Source organism: Lepidochelys kempii, chromosome 2 (assembly GCF_965140285.1).
Source record: "Lepidochelys kempii isolate rLepKem1 chromosome 2, rLepKem1.hap1, whole genome shotgun sequence".
Classification (NCBI taxonomy): domain Eukaryota; kingdom Metazoa; phylum Chordata; order Testudines; family Cheloniidae; genus Lepidochelys; species Lepidochelys kempii.
The window spans coordinates 88,046,260-88,065,784 of NC_136381.1; the positions used below are offsets into that span (position 1 = coordinate 88,046,260).

A 19,525-nucleotide genomic window follows, 5' to 3' on the forward strand; every position below is an offset into this window, starting at 1 on the left:
CAAATCTTTACCTGATTCTTATTAAGAGGAGAATCCAGTCTATGTTTAATTTAGTGTCTGTCTTCTCTACCAAGAGCCCTGGCAATAGAATCCATTTTTTTTCAGTTCTGAATGAGAGATTTATGAGACATTTGTGCATTAGGTATGCGATTCAGTATAGCTCATTTCATAGAAGCCACTAAGTAATTCTCAGTAACAAATTTTAGTCACTACCAGTTTGAGCTCTAGACTCGGGGCCTAATCCACTGCCCATTGAGCGAATAGAAATTTTTTGTCCCCTTACCAAATTTTGAGTCATTGATTCTCGAGAATTTGAAACCATAAAAATAAGCTGTTTTGAATAATCCACAAACAGTTTTGAAAAATGTCTTTATATATTTCTCCTTCATCTGCAGAAGATGTTGATGCTAACAACATTGGGGCAGTTATAATACAGTAAGTTCACCCTCTGTGGTCTTTCAGCCAAGTTCTAAACTACAAAAGGATAACCTAGACTCTGGTATTGTGGCTTGATACCAAGTAGGAAGTTTGGGATAACTTTTGGTCCCTTGTAGGTCCACTGCTGGGCTCTGACTCTGTATGAACTTATCTCTGTAATGAAACCCAGAACTCTCTTTGGCTCTGTGCCTCTAATATGTGTATCCTCAGGGTAATTGGAACCTTCTGGTTACTCTCCTAGATAAGAGAAAAGATTTTCACCACTTTAACATTTCAGTGCACCACAACTAATCTTTATATAATAAAATTTCAGGAATGTCACTCATATCGCTCAAAGCCTAAAATGTATGTATGTGTGTAAAGTAATGGAAACAGATACAAGCATGTAGGAGAGCTCTCTTTGTTTAAAATATCACCAGGTTAAATCATCATGGCGATTCATGGTCTTTTAGCATCCAATTTTTAAATTCTCAGCCATTTTCAGCTTTTTTACATGTGTCTTACAAATTACACCTGTGTGATAACACAGGCATTCAGCTGCTAGTTAGATTTGTATGTTCTTTGGGGCAGAAACCTGGTGGCTTGTTCTGATCTCACTATCATCAAATAATAACACTACCTTGCTTTCTCTTCAGAGACCGCTAACAGGTGTAATCGCTAGTTATAAGGTACCACACAATACTTCCTAGGCAAGCCGACTTAGTTCTTAAGGTCAAAAGCATTACAGAGAATACTTATTAAAACCTATAAAAACCTACACACATGCTAGTTAGCTAACCAGGCCTCACCCCAACTCGCACATGGGCTCAGGTAGGAGCAGTCCTTCAATACCCTAGCCTAGCGGTTTCCTCTGTGGTCACAGATTCATCACAGCCTCTTCTCAGAAGTAGCACAGTCTTATGGGGCCTCAGTAGGCCCAGTCCTTCCAACCCTTCCCAAAGGATTGGGGCCCTGGGGACTGCAGGGTAAGTAACCGTTTTTTCAACATTGTTACACCCTCTGTCTGATAAACCCCTACCAAAGTCCCATGGCAAAGCACCCTGTTCTTATAGTCCTTTTTCTCTGTTGAAGTCTATAGATTTTGCTGTGTCAGTTTCTGATTGGTTACTCCTTGATTGGTGTTAACATTCCAAAGCACCTCTGAGAGGGTCATCCTGTCCTGGTTTCGATTTAATCAATTGTCCTGTCTTTAGGGGTGCTAGCCTTCACCTCAGGGTCCTCAGTTTGCCCTTCCTTCATTATGGATGCGCATTGATGATTCTCTGGTGTCGTTAACTCTCTTTACTCCTTCTTCCTTGACCATCTGGCTATAACAATGGCCTTCACACCTTATCTTTTCCTGATGCATGCATTCCTCATTCACACAAACAATCTTTTACAGAGACCTTTGAGAATACAAATAGTGTCAGTTTATTTTGAATCTCCTTAACATAGACACAATACAAAATCCTGTCTCTTACTTACTAAACATTAAAACAAAGAAATGTATATTTAACTGGAGTGCCTAATTTGTAATACATATAGGAAACCATAGTAGACATTCTAATTTATCCTAAAACAAAAGGGTGACCATAATCAGTCATAAAGATTGTTGTGGTCTGTCCCTGCCTTAACATCAGCACAGACTCTGTCAGGATGAAATCAAATCGTACATTAATTCTCATAGTACAATTATAAAATCCTTCTCCTACACTATGATTATTATTTTTACAGTGCCAGCATTGTCCTAGGTATTATTGTCCACCTCTGGACCTGTCTTGCTTTGGATTAGTCAGACATCTAATTTGATAGATGGGGATGGAGTGACCAGTACCTTTGCTCCTTCCACTCCAAAAAGTCTCTTTTTCAGGAGGCAACTGGGTGGCTTACTGTTTCCCAGAATGTGGATGAACAGCATACTCCATATGTCTGATTTATCTTATTGTTCCTTGTACTACTCCCCGTGCCCCCACTTTGTTACATGAGAACCCAGTAGCGATTTTGATGGGTCAGCTACTCTGATGAGAACTTGCATATCAGAATATATTAAAAGGTTCGAATGTTCTCATCCCATCCCTCCTTCTCTTCCCAGGAAGTTAACACTTCTTATGTGAAGAGGCTTGGGATGTCAGGTGCACCACATTTTAGCTACCCTGTGTTGCACTTAGATGGAAGAAGCAGGAAAACATCTGCAATATTCTATTTAGCACTATTCTAATGAATGAAATCTTTAGCAGGAAACCCTTCCCTCCCCCGCACCCCCCCAGCCTTTCATGAAGTCAATATCTATAGAGCGCCAAAGAGGACAATTATAAATATTTTTTTATTTTATGCTCGCTTCCTAGACAGGGGCTGGTCCCAGTTCTCAACATTTTTAATAAGGAGGTGAAATATAATGTGTATTATATTTCAGAGAACCAGCCATGACTTGAAGTGTTGACTACTTATTAATGGCATTTTATTAGCTGAACAGATTTAGAAGTGGACAGATTATTAAACCTCAGAAATGTTTAAAAAGATTATATTCTGTTTCTGCTCCAAAGGTACAGAACTGCTGCAACAGTTTTCCTTGCAAAGAAGCACAATGCTTATCTTTGGGTGGGGGGTACTTTTACTAATTGTATAGTCTTTCTGGATAAGCTAGAGTTATTGACATGTGGGTTTACTTCTGTTCTCTCATGTTCTATTTAAAAGTGATGGAAAGAGGTTCTTTATAATTCTAATAAGCATTAAACATTTAAGAAGTTGTAACACTTTTCAGTTATACTGACTTTTTATAGACAAAAAATTTAAGTGCTTTTTTTAAAAAACACAGGGTAGTAATAAAAAAAAAACTGGCTCTTGTCAGCATGATACCAAGGAACTTTAGTACATAAACTCAGAGCACCTATTTTGTGGAAATTACACTTAGCTTAATGACTCCAGAAAATGCAAGAAAGCCCTTGATACTTTCCTTCTGTCTATTTAATTTCATCTTCACATAGGATGATTGGGATCACAATGTCGTCAATAAATATTTGTTAATCAGACTGCTAGATATGTAACTTGTATAGTATTATCTGATTGCTTTATTGAGCATTCATTTGCAGATAAAAAACACAGACTTACAGATAGCATTGTAATTTGAGGAGAAAGTTCAATGACCAAACATTAAAATGTTGGAATTTGAAATCTTCGCTGTATAGTTCCCCAAAATAATGTTTGTCTGAATATCTGATAATTGCACTTGCAGAATGCAGTTCCAGCTGGCATTTGAAATAGACTTACCCCAAACAGGACAGTAATATTTAGAATTTCCATCTTTCAAGGTTAGCCTCATTAGCTAATTGAAATGTATTTGTTAATATATGCATGTGGAATAAGCATGGAATAATCACAGGATCTGGTTTTTCTATCTAGATCGACAAACATTTGTCTTGGTTATGAAAGCAATTCTAGACATTCAGAGTTCCAACTATCTTAATTATTAGAATGAAAACAACTCTAGAAAGCAATTTCGCTGAGGAATTCAATTACTGCTTGATTTATATTATATGCATGGTTTAAACAAAATTATTTCCGGCACTACTGCTGTTAGTAGTGATCCCAGTGGTATGAATTTAATAGTCATTTTACAAATGTGCATATTTGAAAGAAGGATAATGCAGACTCTTTCTTTTATTAAATAAAGGAAAAGCTGCTTACTCTACCTGTATGAATATAAATTGATGACCTAGCTTTCCTTTTAAGCCTGAACTGGCAAAAGAGTTTATTAAAAAAAAAAAAAGCTTTGAGATTGATTGATTTACTTAAATTGCTGGAGTTATCATCCTAGAATGTCAATGTCTTTACATTTATTTCTCTGATTTTTGTTAAAACTTTCCGACAGGTTTAATGTATATCTTGTTGCTGGTAAAATGCTGTTCATTTACATTAATTCACTGCATAAAGGAGACTGTAAGTCTAATTTAACCATCAGACTATTTTGTCTCATTCTAGCTTGGCCAAATTGAAAATTGTGTGTGTTCCATTTTCCTTTTGTGTGACTTTAACATGTTGCCACCATTACATTTGGGGTTTCAACCTGTGTATGTCATAAAGTTAAATATGATGTTTTCCCACAACCATGAATACTAAATAATGTATGCTGGAGTATTTGGTTTAACAGAAATTCTAGTAAGTGACTCACCAGTTAAAACTTAGTCATCCAGGGTATGTCTACACTGCATTGTAAACCTGGGTTTGTAGGACCCAGGCTCCTAAGCTTGGAGTTTCTAAGCCCATACTTGAGCATCCACACTGTATTGTAAACCTGGGTTTACAATTGCTGGACTTGGCTCTCCTGGCATATTCCGTACTGCACTATGCAGACCTTCTGACTTGGGTCTGAAGCTTGAGCTGTGTCCACACTGCAAAATGACAGGGCTTGGACCCAAGTCTCAGTGGGACTCTGGCTCTGATCCACCCCTCCTCCCGCATTAGGGTCCTAAGACCTTGATTCTGAGTATGGCCCAATCAAATTCACAGCCATGAAAAAGAGTCACGGACTGTGAAATCTGGTCTTTCGTGTGCCTTTACCCTATACCAGAGGTTCTAAAACTGTGGTCTGCGGAGCACCAGTGGTCTGCGAGCTCCATTCAGATGGTCCTCGGATAGTTCCGTCTAAGGTGCGCGCCTGGGTGGCTGCACACGAGAGAATGAAGGGCCACCCAACTAGTTAGTGGAGCCGTGCAGGCATGTCTCTACTAATTAGGTGCCTGGAGAAGACGCACGTGTAAAGTGAGGTGGTGGCCTTGGGGGGAATAGGAGGTACGTGGGAAGGGGTAGTGGGGTGAGAAGAGGGGGTGGGGGGAATTTGGGACTTGCAGGGCCGCACCAGCCAGAGAAAGGTGACTTTCCCCAGCTCCAGAGCTGCAGCTGCTGGGACGAGACGGCCCTCCTTCCCAGCCCCAGCTCGGGGGCTGCCGTGGCCGGGGGAGGGAGAGCACATCCTTCACATTAGAAAGGAAGACTACTGATATTAAAATATGAGTTGTGTGCTTCTATCTGTAGAACAAAAAAAGTTAATTAAGGAGTTTTTTTATATATAGTGCTTTTATCCAAAGCACTTTACAATAGCTAGCTAACAGTACAAACAACATTTGGAAAGATCATTAAGTGGTCTGCTGAGACCCTCAGCAATTTGCAAGTGGTGCGTGGAAAAAAAAAAGTTTGAGAACCACTGCCCTATACTATACATGTTTCACAGGGGGAGACCAGCATTTCTCAAATTGGGGTTCCTGACCCAAAAGGGAGTTGCAGAGGGGTCACAAGATTATTTTAGGGGGGCTGTGATGTTGCCACCTTTACTTCTGCATTGCCTTCAGAGCTGGGCAGCTGGAGAGCAGTGTTTGTTGGCCGGGCACCCAGCTCTGAAGGCAGCATCCCGCCAACAGCAGTGCAGAAGTAAGGGTGGCAATACCATACCATGTCATTCTTCTACGCTGCTGCTGGCAGCAGCTCTGCCACTGCTCTCCAGCTGCCCAGATCTGAAGACAATGCCACCACCTCAAACCTCCCCCACCCAACCTTGCGATCCTCCCACAACTCCTTTTTGGGTCAGGATTCCTACAATTACAACACCGTGAAATTTCAGATTTAAATAGCTGAAATAATGAAATTTACTATTTTTAAAATCCTTTGTCTATGAAATTGACCAAAATGGACTGTGAATTTGGTCGGGCCCTAGTTCTGAGTGCTTACTGACCCAAGTCAGACTGATTTGTGTGAGGACAGAAAGGAGGCTTGGGCTCAAACCTGAGTCAAAGCCTGCATGTAAAGGACCAGGGTGCAGCCTGTTTGGCCTCGTGGTCATTGTTGGGCTGGTGTCAGAGTCAAGGACAGCCTTGAGGTGGTAGTCAGTGAGCAGGGATCAGAGTAATGGCCAGAGTCTAGGTGAGGATCAGGCCAGAATCAGAGATTGGAGATCAGAGATCAGGAGTAGTTACCAGGTTGAAGTGAAGAGGCAAGAGTCAGGCCGGGGTCAGAGACCGGTGATCAGAAAGTGAAGCAGGACAAGATCTGCAGTTCTAGCAAGCCGGAAGTCTGTATGGTTGCCCAGACTACTTCCTGTGGCACCCTCCAAGATTAAATAGTAAATGTGGGCCAATCAGAGGGCGACAGGGTCGCTCTGGCCCTTCTGGAGGTACTGCCTGTGGCACCTTGCCTCCACAGTGCTCCGTGGGAGGTGGCTCTGCGTGACCTCCCAGTGGCCCAGGTGCCCCAGGTTTTAGTCCCTAATATCCTTTCACCTCGCTTAGTGTGCAGTGTAGACATACACCGATTAGCTTAAACAGTGTTTCTGAGTGACATTTTTTTTATTGTGCTCTCTGAACATTTGTCCAAAAGGGGATCCTCTACATCCAGTGGAATCTAATTTTCACCACTTTTGCATCCCCTCCTCTCTGAAGTATTGTGTTATCAGAATCCGTCTAGCCTAATAGGGGTAGACTCATCTCCCTTTGGAGCCAGTCAGAAGTTGTCTTTCATTGCCCAAAGGGATTAGTACTCAGTGGTGCTGGGCCATCTTCCCCTTTTCAGGGGATGAGCATCCTGTCCCACCGTTCTCCCAATCTCAGTGGCATAGAGGACTGGAATCCTTGACCCATAGTAGAACCTGGATCTCCCACGTGGCACTACTGAGCTACCAAGTGAGATGAAAAGAAATATATTTATCTGGCTGGTGCTGCGGGAAGTTGTGTGTGAAAATTTTAGACAACACAAAGTTGTTGAGGCAACCTGTTATAACAACCTATTGAAACTCAATCCGTTACCTTAGTGTATCATTGTAAAATGTAAATTTATGTGAAATGTAAATGTATACAGTTTTATCAAAATGGGATTAGCAAACTACAGATTTTGTCATAATTTTCTGAGAGATGCTAAAAAGATTCAGATTAGGGTTCCATGCAAAAAATGTTTTGCCATTTAAATAAAGGCATTTATTTTAACAGGATGGGAGTAAAGCTATTCTCTAATGACCAAAGTGGTTTAACTTAAGTGATCTGGTTGTGTTTATTTGTGGGGTTTGTGACATACCAGGGTACAATCCAGACTAATGAGTAGCTGTGTCACTCCTGCCCTTTAACCTGGGGTGCCCTTTACAATGCTTTCCTGTTGTAGCCTGAAGCCTGGACTGCTCACAAACAGCCTCCAGCATGCCAGCTATGCCTCTGTATGTACAGCAACCAGCCAGCCACACCTTGGCTCTTACCATCCTTCATTAAGCTGCAGTGTGACCCCAAAACACTCCCAGTCTTAGATTTTCCCTCAGAAACGTATGTCCTGTACTGCCCAGCCCTCTCCTGAACAATACAAGTTTATATAAATGCTGTTAATTCTTTAATAGAAATAATGTGCGTACAACTTGCTATCATAAACAGAGTTTCCCAAACTCCAGTTTAAACACACTGGTTTAGATAAAAGAATAAAATAAGTTTATTAACTACAAAGAGAGATTCTAAGTGAGTATAAGTAATGAGGCATAAAAGTGAGAAATGGTTGCAAGAAAATAAAGGTAAAATGCTCTTGGTGCCTGGCTTAACAAACTGTATCAGATTCAAGCAAAGTTTCTCAGCAGTCTTACTGACCAAACTCTCTATGTCAGGACCCCTCCTCTCAGAATCCAATGAAGGTTTCCTCTGTTGCTTCAGGTGCAGAGAATCGATGGGCAGGGACAGTGGGGGTGTGCCTTGGGGTGTTTGTCCCTCCTTTTTACAGTGTCAGTCCCCCACTTGAAAAACATTTCCCACTGAGATGCAGGAGACAAAAAGTCTGTGGGTAAGAATATTTCCTGCTTCTTTTTCCTCATGTTTGAGCTTCTTTTGTTTCCCCTTCCTGCTTGATGACTCTGTTTACTGCTTCAATGCAAATTAAGCAGAGCGCACATTCCTTTGTTAGGACAGAGCTGTTTGTTGGGTGGCCAACTTCCTAGTCGCACAAAACCGAACACCCTAGCCCTGCCCCTTTCCTGAGGCCCAACCCCCCACTCATTACAGTCCGCCTCCCTCAGTGGCTTGCTCTTCCCACCCTCACTCACTTTCACTGGGCTGGGGCAGGGGGTTGAGGTACAGGAGGGTGTGAGGGCTCCAATTGGGCGTTCAGGCCCCAGGGTGGGGCCAGAAATGAGGGGTTCAGGATGAGGGAGGGGGTTCCAGGCTGGGACAGGGAGTTTGAATGTGGCAGGGGCTAAATGGCTGGCTGGCACCGTGCTGCATCCCAGAAGCAGCTAGCAGGTCTGGGGGTGGGGCAGAGACTCCATGTGCTGCTCTTGCCCTCAGGCACTGCTCCCCCCCAGCTCCCATGGGAGCGTGGACCCAGTACTTGGGGCGGGGGAAGTGTGTGGAGCCCTGTGGCCCCCTTCGCTAGGACCCAGACCTGCTGGCTGCTTCTGTGGCACAGCGCGGTGCCAGCCAGGACAGGTAGGGACTAGCCTGCCTTAGCGCCGCAGCACCTTTAACGGCCTAGTCGGCGGTGCTGACAGGAGCCGCCAGAGTCCCTTTTGAACTGGGTGTTCCGGTCAAAAACTAGATGCTCACCAAGCTGTTTGCCAACCTCAGTTTGGAACATGTGTTAATAACACCACACAGTGGAATCTTATCACTTCAGTGTTGCCACACATATTTTGAGGACAATATTGACCAGCAAATTATGAGTTTTCAAATGATACCTTTATAAAATCTGCTTTGTACAGAGATTATTACAATAGTGTGTATGGCGTGGGCGCAGGTACATTCTGTCATTGGTTTAAAAAAGTAACATTTGGGGAACTCAAGAACCCCACCAGAGCATTTAGTTTATTTGCTTTTTTCTGAACTGTGCTGAATGGAATATATTTGTAAATAACCACACAAAAAAAAAGTCTGCAGTGTTTTCAGTAGGGAAATATATTGTATACTTCATTTGTTAATTGTAACTAGAATATTTCAAACAGTCTTGGGATCCCATTGTATCATCATACAATGAAATGATTTTGGCTGTTAAAACTGAAATAATGTAATATGCAAGTGTGCCATACTGGGCCTGTGTTTAGCATTATATCTGGAAAAAAGAAATCTGATTCCTCCGCCTTTTCTTCAGGTTTCAAAATTAGGGTTAAATTTCCCTATATGAGTGACCACTGTGTTACCTGTACAGTTTGGTGATGATTTTGTGCAATGGCTAGAAGTGTGGCTCACATTTAAACAAAAAGGAAGAGAAACAAAATAGGGGCCCTGACCTGTCCATGGACAGTACAGTAAAAAAGGAGCCTCTTGTGTCCATGCACCTCTGTGTGAGCATCGTTGTTTCACAATTAATGTAAATCTTGAGTGAAGCAATGCAAAGCAAAATGCACATGAAAGTGTCAATGAAGTAAAACGTATTTTTGATTTTTAGCTCCTTTGAGAAGTAAGCTACTATATAAAATTATCCACTCTCAGATAAAACTCCTTTTCTCCCCTGCCCCCCCCCAAAGTAAATTCTGCAAATGAAAACAAGAAACTTAAAAAAAAAATGTATTGCATCATTGCAACTTGAACTTTTAACCCACATTTTTAATGTTAATAAAACCTGGAAAAGAGTCTACATATAAACGGATGAGTCTGTTTCTCCATATAATTTTCTCAGTGGGCTGAGAAACTTGTTTCAATTCTGCTGTAGTGAAACCTTGAAACAAAATGTGTTTAAGCCATATAAAGAAACTCTGATCACACTTTTGGACCTTTTCCTCCATTTTTGGTTGTTACAGTGACTGATTTTTGGCTATAGTAATAGGCAAAATGCCTGAAGGTCCCCCACAGGATTATGAAGATGTCTGTTGTAATAAGAAGAACTTCATGCTATCTTCATTTACCAGTAATGATACAGCATAGCTGTGCTAAAAGAGAAGAATGTTAGGTACAGCGAAATGGTTAGCACTGTCCATCGTTAATCTAACTCTTCTTTATACCATGTACAGAAATACTGAACTATGCCTATCCATTTAGCTGTTGCTGAAGGAGGGCTCTTTTCTTTTCTTTTTTTTTAATACTGTGGTCTGATAAGTATTTAACTCATCATATACTTTCATTCCTTACCAATCCTCTCTGTTCATGCTGCATTACACAGAATAACCCTCTTTTCCATTGGCTGTTGCCTCTTTAGGTCAAGGGTTGGGAGGCATAGGGGAGATTACTATCTCTGTACTGTACTTTTTCTTTGGATGACAGGAATGGTGTTCCCTGGGACATCAATCTAACACCATTCACTGACACTAAATTTCCTTTGATATTTTGATGATTTTTCTAAAAGGATGAAAATGAAAAAATGCTGGGAGGGGTTTTCTGAGATCTACAGTGGAATCTCATGTTAATGATTTATTTCATCACTGTTTGAGTTCTGCCAGTCTCACTAAACTGGTGACTTAGAACTAGAGCTCTTTCAATAGGAAAAAAAAGTAAAAAAAAAACCAGTTAAGGTTAATGATTACTAATATCCTTTTAACAATAGTCAATAACTGTCTTAATGTTCTTCAGTAAAGTTAGCAATAAATAAGTCTTGTTCTGGAAGTCATTTGTGAATTTTAGAGCAACCAGAAACAACCTATTTGCTGAACTCTGTATTCTTAAGGGAGCTGAAAATGTGAAGAATCATCTGTGGCAAAGGTGTGCTCCATTTGATAAGTTTCACGTATAGTGTTTATTTGAGCAAGAGAATGGACTAGATTGCACTCATGAAAATGTGCTCCATGTGCCTCTAATTTCAGTCAAGATTATTGATATAAGAATAGCTTTTGCACTATTCTTATATCAATATAGGGCTAAAAGTTCCCACATAGAATAGGGCTAAAACTTCCCACACGTGATCAAACCATTTTCCCTTTTTTGGGGCAGGAAGTGGGATATTAGAAATCAGGCAAATGAGCTTGTGTATGAGAACCCACCAGAGGCTTAAAGGATGGCAGGATCCCAGTGGAACAATAGGTTATAAGTTATAATAAACTCTGCAGTTAGTCTCTCAAATGCATAAATCATTTTAGTTTCTCATTTTACATATCCACAGAGATATCAAATGTGCCCTTTAGAACCAGATGTAAGACAATTTTCTTCTTGAACTTCCCATATTTTACTTTAGGTATGTCTGAACCACAAAACAAACAAAAGGTATGTGTTGTTGTCAAGGTTCCTTCCCCACTCTGAACTCTAGGGAACAGATGTGGGGACCTGCATGAAAACCTCCTAAACTTACTTTTACCAGCTTAGGTTAAAACTTCCCCAAGGTACAAACTATTTTACCTTTTGCCCTTGGACTTATCGCTGCCACCACCAAATGTCTAACAGGGATATAATTTGGAAAGAGCCCGTTTGGAAATGCCTCCCCCCCCCAAAAAAAAAATCCTCCCAAATCTTACACCCCCCTTCCTGGGGAAGATTCGATAAAATTCCTCACCAATTTGCATAGGTGAACACAAACCCAAACCATTGGCTCTTAAGAACAATGAAAAAGCATTCAGTTTCTTAAAAGAAGAATTTTAATAGAAGAAAAAGTAAAAAGAATCACCTCTGTAAAATCAGGATGGTAAATACCTTACAGGGTAATTAGATTCAAAACACAGAGAATCCCTCTAGGCAAAACCTTAAGTTACAAAAAGACACAAAAGCAGGAATCTACATTCCATTCAGCACAGCTTATTTTCTCAGCCATTTAAAGGAATCAGAATCTAACGCATATCTAGCTAGATTACTTACTAAGTTCTAAGACTCCATTCCTGTTCTGTCCCCAGCAAAAGCATCACCCAGACAGAGAGGTTTTGTTTTTCCCTCCCCCCAGCTTTTGAAAGTATCTTGTCTCCTCATTGGTCATTTTGGTCAGGTGCCAGCGAGGTTACCTTTAGCTTCTTAACCCTTTACAGTTGAAAGGGTTTTTCCTCTGGCCAGGAGGGATTTTAAAGGTGTTTACCCTTCCCTTTATATTTATGACAGTTGTTAACTCAGGTTAGCTAACCTGTGTTAGCTAATTTGGATTAAAATGACAGTGAAGACACAGCGACTCAATTCAGCGCTCACATGAGCAGCTTGAGTTAAAGCCTCTATGGGTATGTCTACACTGCAGCTGAGCAATGTGATTCCCTGTTCAGATAGACTTGTGCTAGCTCCACTTGACTTAGTGTGCTAAAAATAGCAGCGTGGACAGTGTGGTAGGATGGCAGCTCGGGCTAGCCACTCCAGATCAGACCTAAGGGTGGTTGGGTGGGATTGGAGTCAAGACGCCAACCTGAGCCACTGCCAGTACTGCAACATCCGTGGTGCTATTTGTAGCTGTTAACCCAAGCTCAAGCTGCTCACCAAGTTAAAAGATGAGTTGCCATGTTTTCATGGCTATTTTAACCTGCATTAACAACACACCTTTTTGTGCAGTATAGACATGCCCTTTGTGTATATTACGATCTAGTCTGTATTGCAGGAGGAATGGAGTGGCACAACCCCAGGAAGACCTCCAAGGGGACCTGTCAAGGGACAATCCTTTCCCAGTCCTGGGAGAAAGGGGAAGACTATGCAGTATAAACCACGCTTTTGCCTGGTCTAGCCGTCTCTCCTCTCTGTTTTCTAGCTGTGCAAATGGATGTGAAGGTTATGTAAAGTCATAGCGCCATCTCTCCTGACCTCCCTTTGGAGTGACTTGTGCCCTTGCAATAGGAGGGATTAGGACCTGAGCGCTACCAAGTACGGGGAATATGAATGTGACTTGATCCTCCATGAGGGCAAAAGGCCAGTGGTTGGGAGTTTCTTATGACCCTTCGCCCGCTTCACAGTTGCAAGGACAGGGTAATCTAGCCGTCTGTTTCTTCTCTACTCCTACCATCTAAAGTCAGTGAGTGAGTAAAATGTATTTTCTCCTCCCAGAGGCTAAATTGCCATCCTTTTGCTGTTTCTCCTGCAAAACAAACTGTTCATCTCATTATGCCATGAAGAAATACCATCATGTTAGCTAGAAATAATTTTCAATATACTTCAATAGTTCTGCAGTTCTGTTGTAATTGAGACAATCCAATAAACTTCTGGCTAGTCAGGACCATGAGTCTAAGCCCGTTATCTGCTTTACTCACAACGCTCGCCTACTCTTAAAGAGTCCCAAAGCAGTCCACAAGATGAGTCTTTCAGCCTGTTTTTTTTTGTGCCTGTCTGTCTTGTGTCTAAATTATATTTTTCACATTTTTTAGTAGGTTAGAAAGGAAGAAGATGTAGGTGCTGCGTACACAGAACTCTACTTGAAATCAGTGGCAACTCTTATTGCTCAGCAACTCTGATAATTAGGCCTAAATCACTGACTGACTTGTGTTAAAAATGAAATTAGTACTGCACTTCAAACATTATTAATTCCCTGAATTCCAAATTAAACTTATCTGCTAACTTCCTAGTCTTTGTGCCAGAATGACATCACAACTACCATAAGCAAAGGGAATGAAAATAATGGTTTGGCTTGAAATGGTTCTTTCTGAGCTTTGCTTATAGTAATTGTGATGTCACTCCGGCAGGGAAAAAGATTTCTAGGAATTTTAAGGAGCTGGTAATTGCCTCAAGTCGTGCTCAGATACGGGGATAAATAATTTTTAAACAATGGCTCTCTCAGTTTTCCACTTTGGGAATCGTACATACTTCTAAAATTTTAAATTACAATGCTGTCACCACAAATTTACATTTAAAAGAGAAATGACATTATATTACCGTACTCATTAAAATAATGCAAATCATTATTTTCTGTGTAATATCCTGCTACATTGGCATTAATACTGTGATTAACATTGACTCTGGCTTCATGAATTATGTACAATAACCAATTTAATGTGACTATTATTTGCAGCTTTCAATGGCTATTAACAGTATTTTAAGGTTACTTTCAATATGTTTCAGAGTAGCAGCTGTGTTAGTCTGTATCCGCAAAAAGAAAAGGAGCACTTGTGGCACCTTAGAGACTAACAAATTTATTTGAGCATATGTTTTCGTGAGCTATATATATTATATTAACATATATATATATATATAAATAAAAATTCTTAATAACATTCAAAAACCAGTCGGAGAACACTTCAATCTCTTTGGTCACTCGATTACAGACCTAAAAGTGGCAATTCTTCAACAAAAAAACTTCAGAAACAGACTCCAACGAGAGACTGCTGAATTGGAATTAATTTGCAAACTGGATACAATTAACTTAGGCTTGAATAAAGACTGGGAGTGGATGTGTCATTATACAAAGTAAAACTATTTCCCCTTGTTTATTCCCTCCTCCCTACTGTTCCTCATATATTTTTGTCAACTGCTGGAAATGGCCCACCTTGATTATCACTACAAAAGGTTCCTTCCGGCCCCCGCTCTCTTGCTGGTAATAGCTCACCTTTCCTGATCACTCTTGTTACAGCCTGTATGGTAACACCCATTGTTTCATGTTCTCTGTGTATATAAAATCTCCCCACTGTATTTTCCAGTGAATGCATCCGATGAAGTGAGCTGTAGCTCACGAAAGCTTATGCTCAAATAAATTTGTTGGTCTCTAAGGTGCCACAAGTACTCCTTTCTTTTTTCAATATGTTGACAACTAAACATGATAATTAACAAACTGAGCTCAGCATTTCCTTACTGGATCTTAAATTTTGCAACACAAACTACAAATTCCTAGGATAGAAAACAGAGAGGGCTAGCTGTCTTAGATAGTTCATACAGTTTTGTAGCCTGCTCTGTGTTCTTAAATAAAGTCACAGGAACATAACAAAAACAACAAATACAGTTAAATGGTATAGGCTGCTGCATGCCCCTCTGCAGAAAAAATGGCACCGAGGGCCTAAAACGCTACAAGATTCCTCTCTGGGTTTTCTGTGAATTCTTCTGCTAGGGGAATGATGTTTCCTTTCAATCCTGTAGAAATTCAGAATAAGAAAGGGTTCAGTTCTCAGAAACTGCAGGTCCCCCTCCCCCTGAAGCCTAAGAGATTCATTATGAGGCTCTGTGCCTCTGCGTCAGTCTTGAGACTCCAGTTCTGACAGGATCACTGGAAATTTGGTGGTAAGTGGGATGCTCCACGGTTCAAAGGAGCACATAGTATGGGGAATAAATAGTGCTGGGCAGAAAACAAGAATTCCATTTTGCAGAAAATGTTGAGGTTTCAACATTTGTTTTCATTCCAGATTGGGACACTGAATGCTTTTGACAATTTTCTCAAACAATATGACAGGCAGATACCTCCAGGGCCCTTCCCCCCAATAACCAGTAGTGTTAGAGCACTCACGTAAGAAGTGGGTATTGCAGTTCAAGTCCTTCCTTCCTTTGGAGCAGAGGTTTGAACTAGCGTCTCCTGCAGTCCAGGTGAATAACCTAACCACAAGGCTATTCGCTAATCTGCAAGGGATCTCTGTCTCTTTCTTTGGTTTTGACCAGAAATTCCAACCTGGACCTGGAAAGCCTTTCCATCTTTCCGATTACAGTTATGTTGAAACTGACACATTTCAGAAAAAAGTTTCGCTTTTGACGAATAAGTATTTTCTGGCAAAAAATGTTTTGTTGAAAAATTCATGACAAGCTCTAGTAATGTAGCCTGAGCCTGTATTAACTTTCTTGACAATTTCTTGCTAGTTTACAGTTAGGATAATCATAGAATCATAGGACTGAAAGGGACTTTGAGAGGTCATCTAGTCAAGTGTCCTGCAGTGGCAGGACTAAGTGTTATCTAAAGTTTAAACTATCCCGGATACATGTAATGATATGTAATGCATGTACCTTCTTTCACCCCAGTTGTATGGATACCCAAATCAAATAGTGGCTCTAGGCAAGGACAGGGCCATGAGAGAAGCTGTTTCCCTTACATGCAGGCTGGGGAAGATCCATGTGCTTATCAGCAGGTCTGGGGAAAGGAGGAAAGATTTAGGGCATATTGATTTGCACATCGCTTTAAAAAAATTCTTTAATATCTTGAATACAAATAAACCAAGCAAATAAGTGCTATTGCTCTTAAATCTGTGTACTCATTCATCTATAAAGAGTACAGACGAGCAGCCTTGCCAGTTGTTCCAGGTGAATGATTGCCTACTGCTGTTGTTTTAACCCTAATTGGAATAGAACAGAAATGTTATATGTTGGAAATGTCTTTAAATTTAACATTTTGTGACCTCTGCTTTTCCCCCCTCTTTTGAGAGAGTTGGAGAAATAAAGTTGTTTTCCAATAAATGTTTTTATTTTAAAACAACATTTTTACTTTTGTGTCTTACTCTAGGGCATTTATGTAAGGGATGCACCTTTGAAGGACATAAAGGTGTCTAATGATCGCCGATTCGTAGCTTTTTTTAACGTGGTGAACGCTACAAAGCGAGATGCTGGCAATTACCGCTGCATGATTCGCACAGAAGGAGGAGCTGGAGTATCAAGCTATGCAGAATTGATAGTCAAAGGTATTTCAGAATATCATATGTATTTATTTATAATATGTACATGTTTGGTGTATGAAATAAGAGCATGCAATTGCAATTTAAGTATGTCACCCATTGCCCATTAAAGTCAATGAGAGGCTCAGTAAAAAAGACCTGTGAATCAGACCATTTTTATGTAAATCTCAAGATTCTGTCCTGCTCTTACAGACTGGTGGGAAATGCCATCCTGAAGGGTTATTTATTAAATACTACTACTGCTTGTGTACGAAAAGCATTATTTAAAAATATATGTATTTTTAAATGTACATTTAGATGATTCTTCTGAAATGGAATGAATGTTCCTGGCAACCTATCTCCTATGTGGAGGCTGCATCCTAAAAATGTATTTAGTGTGAGGTATGAAAAAATAAAGGAAAACTCTTAAAATATAAATATTCAGCATATGGGAGGTTTTAAAAACGTCAGAAAAAGTTCAAAATGTGAAATGAATGTATACAAAGTTGACCAATTGCATCATAGAAAACAGTGCTGATACAATTATATTGCATTCTATTTAAATTACATTTTGCTTACTTCTTTTTATATCCGGTTTTTGAGAGAATACATTTGGGATCTTTTCAGAGAAATACAGATTCTATAGCAGCTGGTTCTTGGAAGCTCTGTGGGGTACTCTAACATGGAGGTTGATCCTGAGTCTGAAGAGTACTTACCCATAACAATGGCCATCTAATCTGTTCATGACTCCCACTTTCTAAAGGGAGTAGTCACAGATGAGGCCAAATGCTATAGATAGTGAACAGGAACCCAACAGCTAAAATGGGGTGGGGTCAGTTCTTGTATGACTTGTATGATATGCCATTAACTGATATGTTTTATAAAGCTCCGCGCCACCTAAACGTGTTACATCTCTCTGGCTGACAGCTCGATACTTAGCAGACAAGAAGAGGGCCTGAGACTGAAGACTGACTTATCATCTTTCTTTCCTTTCGCCTCCAAAGAAACTAAAATCTTATTTGGTGGGTGAATGGGGACATAGGGAGTGTCCCCCCACCAAATCCCCCAGAAGTTGGGATCAGAACTGGTGAGGGGAAAGGAACCCCAATCACAATAGCAGATTTTTAAAAAATAGCATCCTCTAAGCTAAAGAGGGCCCATCTTTCTCTTCTTTTTGAGTCAGTATCATAACTCACATGAGCTGTATGGCCCCAGTGTTGCAGCTGATGTGAAAGAAGAAGAAAAGTCCAGAACAGGGAGTAGTAGGGGAAGGGAATTTAATTTTGATAAACTCTGCTCCCTTAATCTGTGATCAGGGCTTTTTGGCCTTAAGCAACAGGTTAACACTTCTTCTGAATGGATCCACTAGTTAGTTATGGAGAAAATATGCACAGCTCTGTAGCTGTTCATTTGTATACTGCTCTAAACATATGTGGTACTTCACAGAACTTATTTAAAGACATACTCCCTCACCTGAAAAACTTGTAATATTTAGAGGAATACAATATGTGGCACAACAAATCAGACCTGGGAAAACATTTGAGGTTCAAGAACACTCAAGAGACCATGTTTCTGAAATCAGCATAGAAAGTCTATGCAGAAGACACTAGTTTTAAGGAAAAAGAAAAGGAGTACTTGTGGCACCTTTGAGACTAACAAATGTATTTGAGCATAAGCTTTCATGAGCTACAGCTCACTTCATCAGATGCATCAGTGGAAAATACAGTGAGGAGATTTATATACACAGAGAACATGAAACAATGGGTGTTATCATACACACTGTAACGAGAGTGATCAGGTAAGATGAGCTATTACCAGCAGGAGAGCCGGGGGAGGGGGAAGGGGAGAACCTTTTGCAGTGATAATGAAGGTGGGCCATTTTCAGCAGTTGACAAGAACGTCTGAGGAACAGCGGGGGTGGGGTGGGGAATAAACCTGGGGAAATAGTTTTACTTGGTGTAATGACCCATCTGCTCCCAATCTTTATTCAAGCCTAAGTTAATTGTATCCAGTTTGCAAATTAATTCCAATTCAGCAGTCTCTTGGTGGAGTCTGTTTTTGAAGTTTTTTTGTTGAAGAATTGCCACTTTTAGGTCTGTAATCGAGTGACCAGAGAGATTGAAGTGTTCTCCGACTGGTTTTTGAATGTTATCATTCTTGACGTCTGATTTGTGTCCATTTATTCTTTTATGTAGAGACTGTCCAGTTTGACCAATGTACATGGCAGAGGGGCATTGCTGGCACATGATGGCATATATCACATTGGTGGATGTGCAGGTGAACGAGCCTCTGATAGTGTGGCTGATGTGATTAGGCCCTATGAATAGATTAGTCCCCTGAATAGATATGTGGACACAGTTGGCAACAGGCTTTGTTGCAAGGATAGGTTCCTGGGTTAGTGGTTCTGCTGTGTGGTGTGTGGTTGCTGGTGAGTATTTGCCCCAGGTTGAGGGGGCTGTCTGTAAGCAAGGACTGGCCTGTCTCCCAAGATCTGTGGGAATGATGAGTCATCCTTCAGGATAGGTTGTAGATCCTTGATGATGCGTTGGAGAGGTGGGTTTAGTTGGGGGCTGAAGGTGATGGCTCGTGGCTTTGTTATTTTCTTTGTTGGGCCCATCCTGTAGTAGGTAACTTCTGGGTAATCTTCTGGCTCTGTCAATCTGTTTCTTCATTTCAGCAGGTGGGTATTGTAGTTGTAAGAACGCTTGATAGAGATCTTGT

At 40.7% G+C, this 19,525-nt stretch overlaps 1 protein-coding gene across 9 annotated transcripts in view; it reads left to right on the top strand.

Annotated features, from left to right (window-relative positions):
* Positions 1 to 19,525, top strand: part of PTPRM (protein tyrosine phosphatase receptor type M) — an 835,052-nt gene that overhangs the window by 428,272 nt on the left and 387,255 nt on the right. For all 9 annotated transcript variants that reach the window (XM_073331568.2, XM_073331567.2, XM_073331560.2 and 6 more), the window contains one exon: positions 16,657 to 16,831. In XM_073331568.2, coding sequence (XP_073187669.1) covers positions 16,657 to 16,831 — 175 coding nt within the window. The remainder of the gene's footprint in view (positions 1 to 16,656; positions 16,832 to 19,525) is intronic.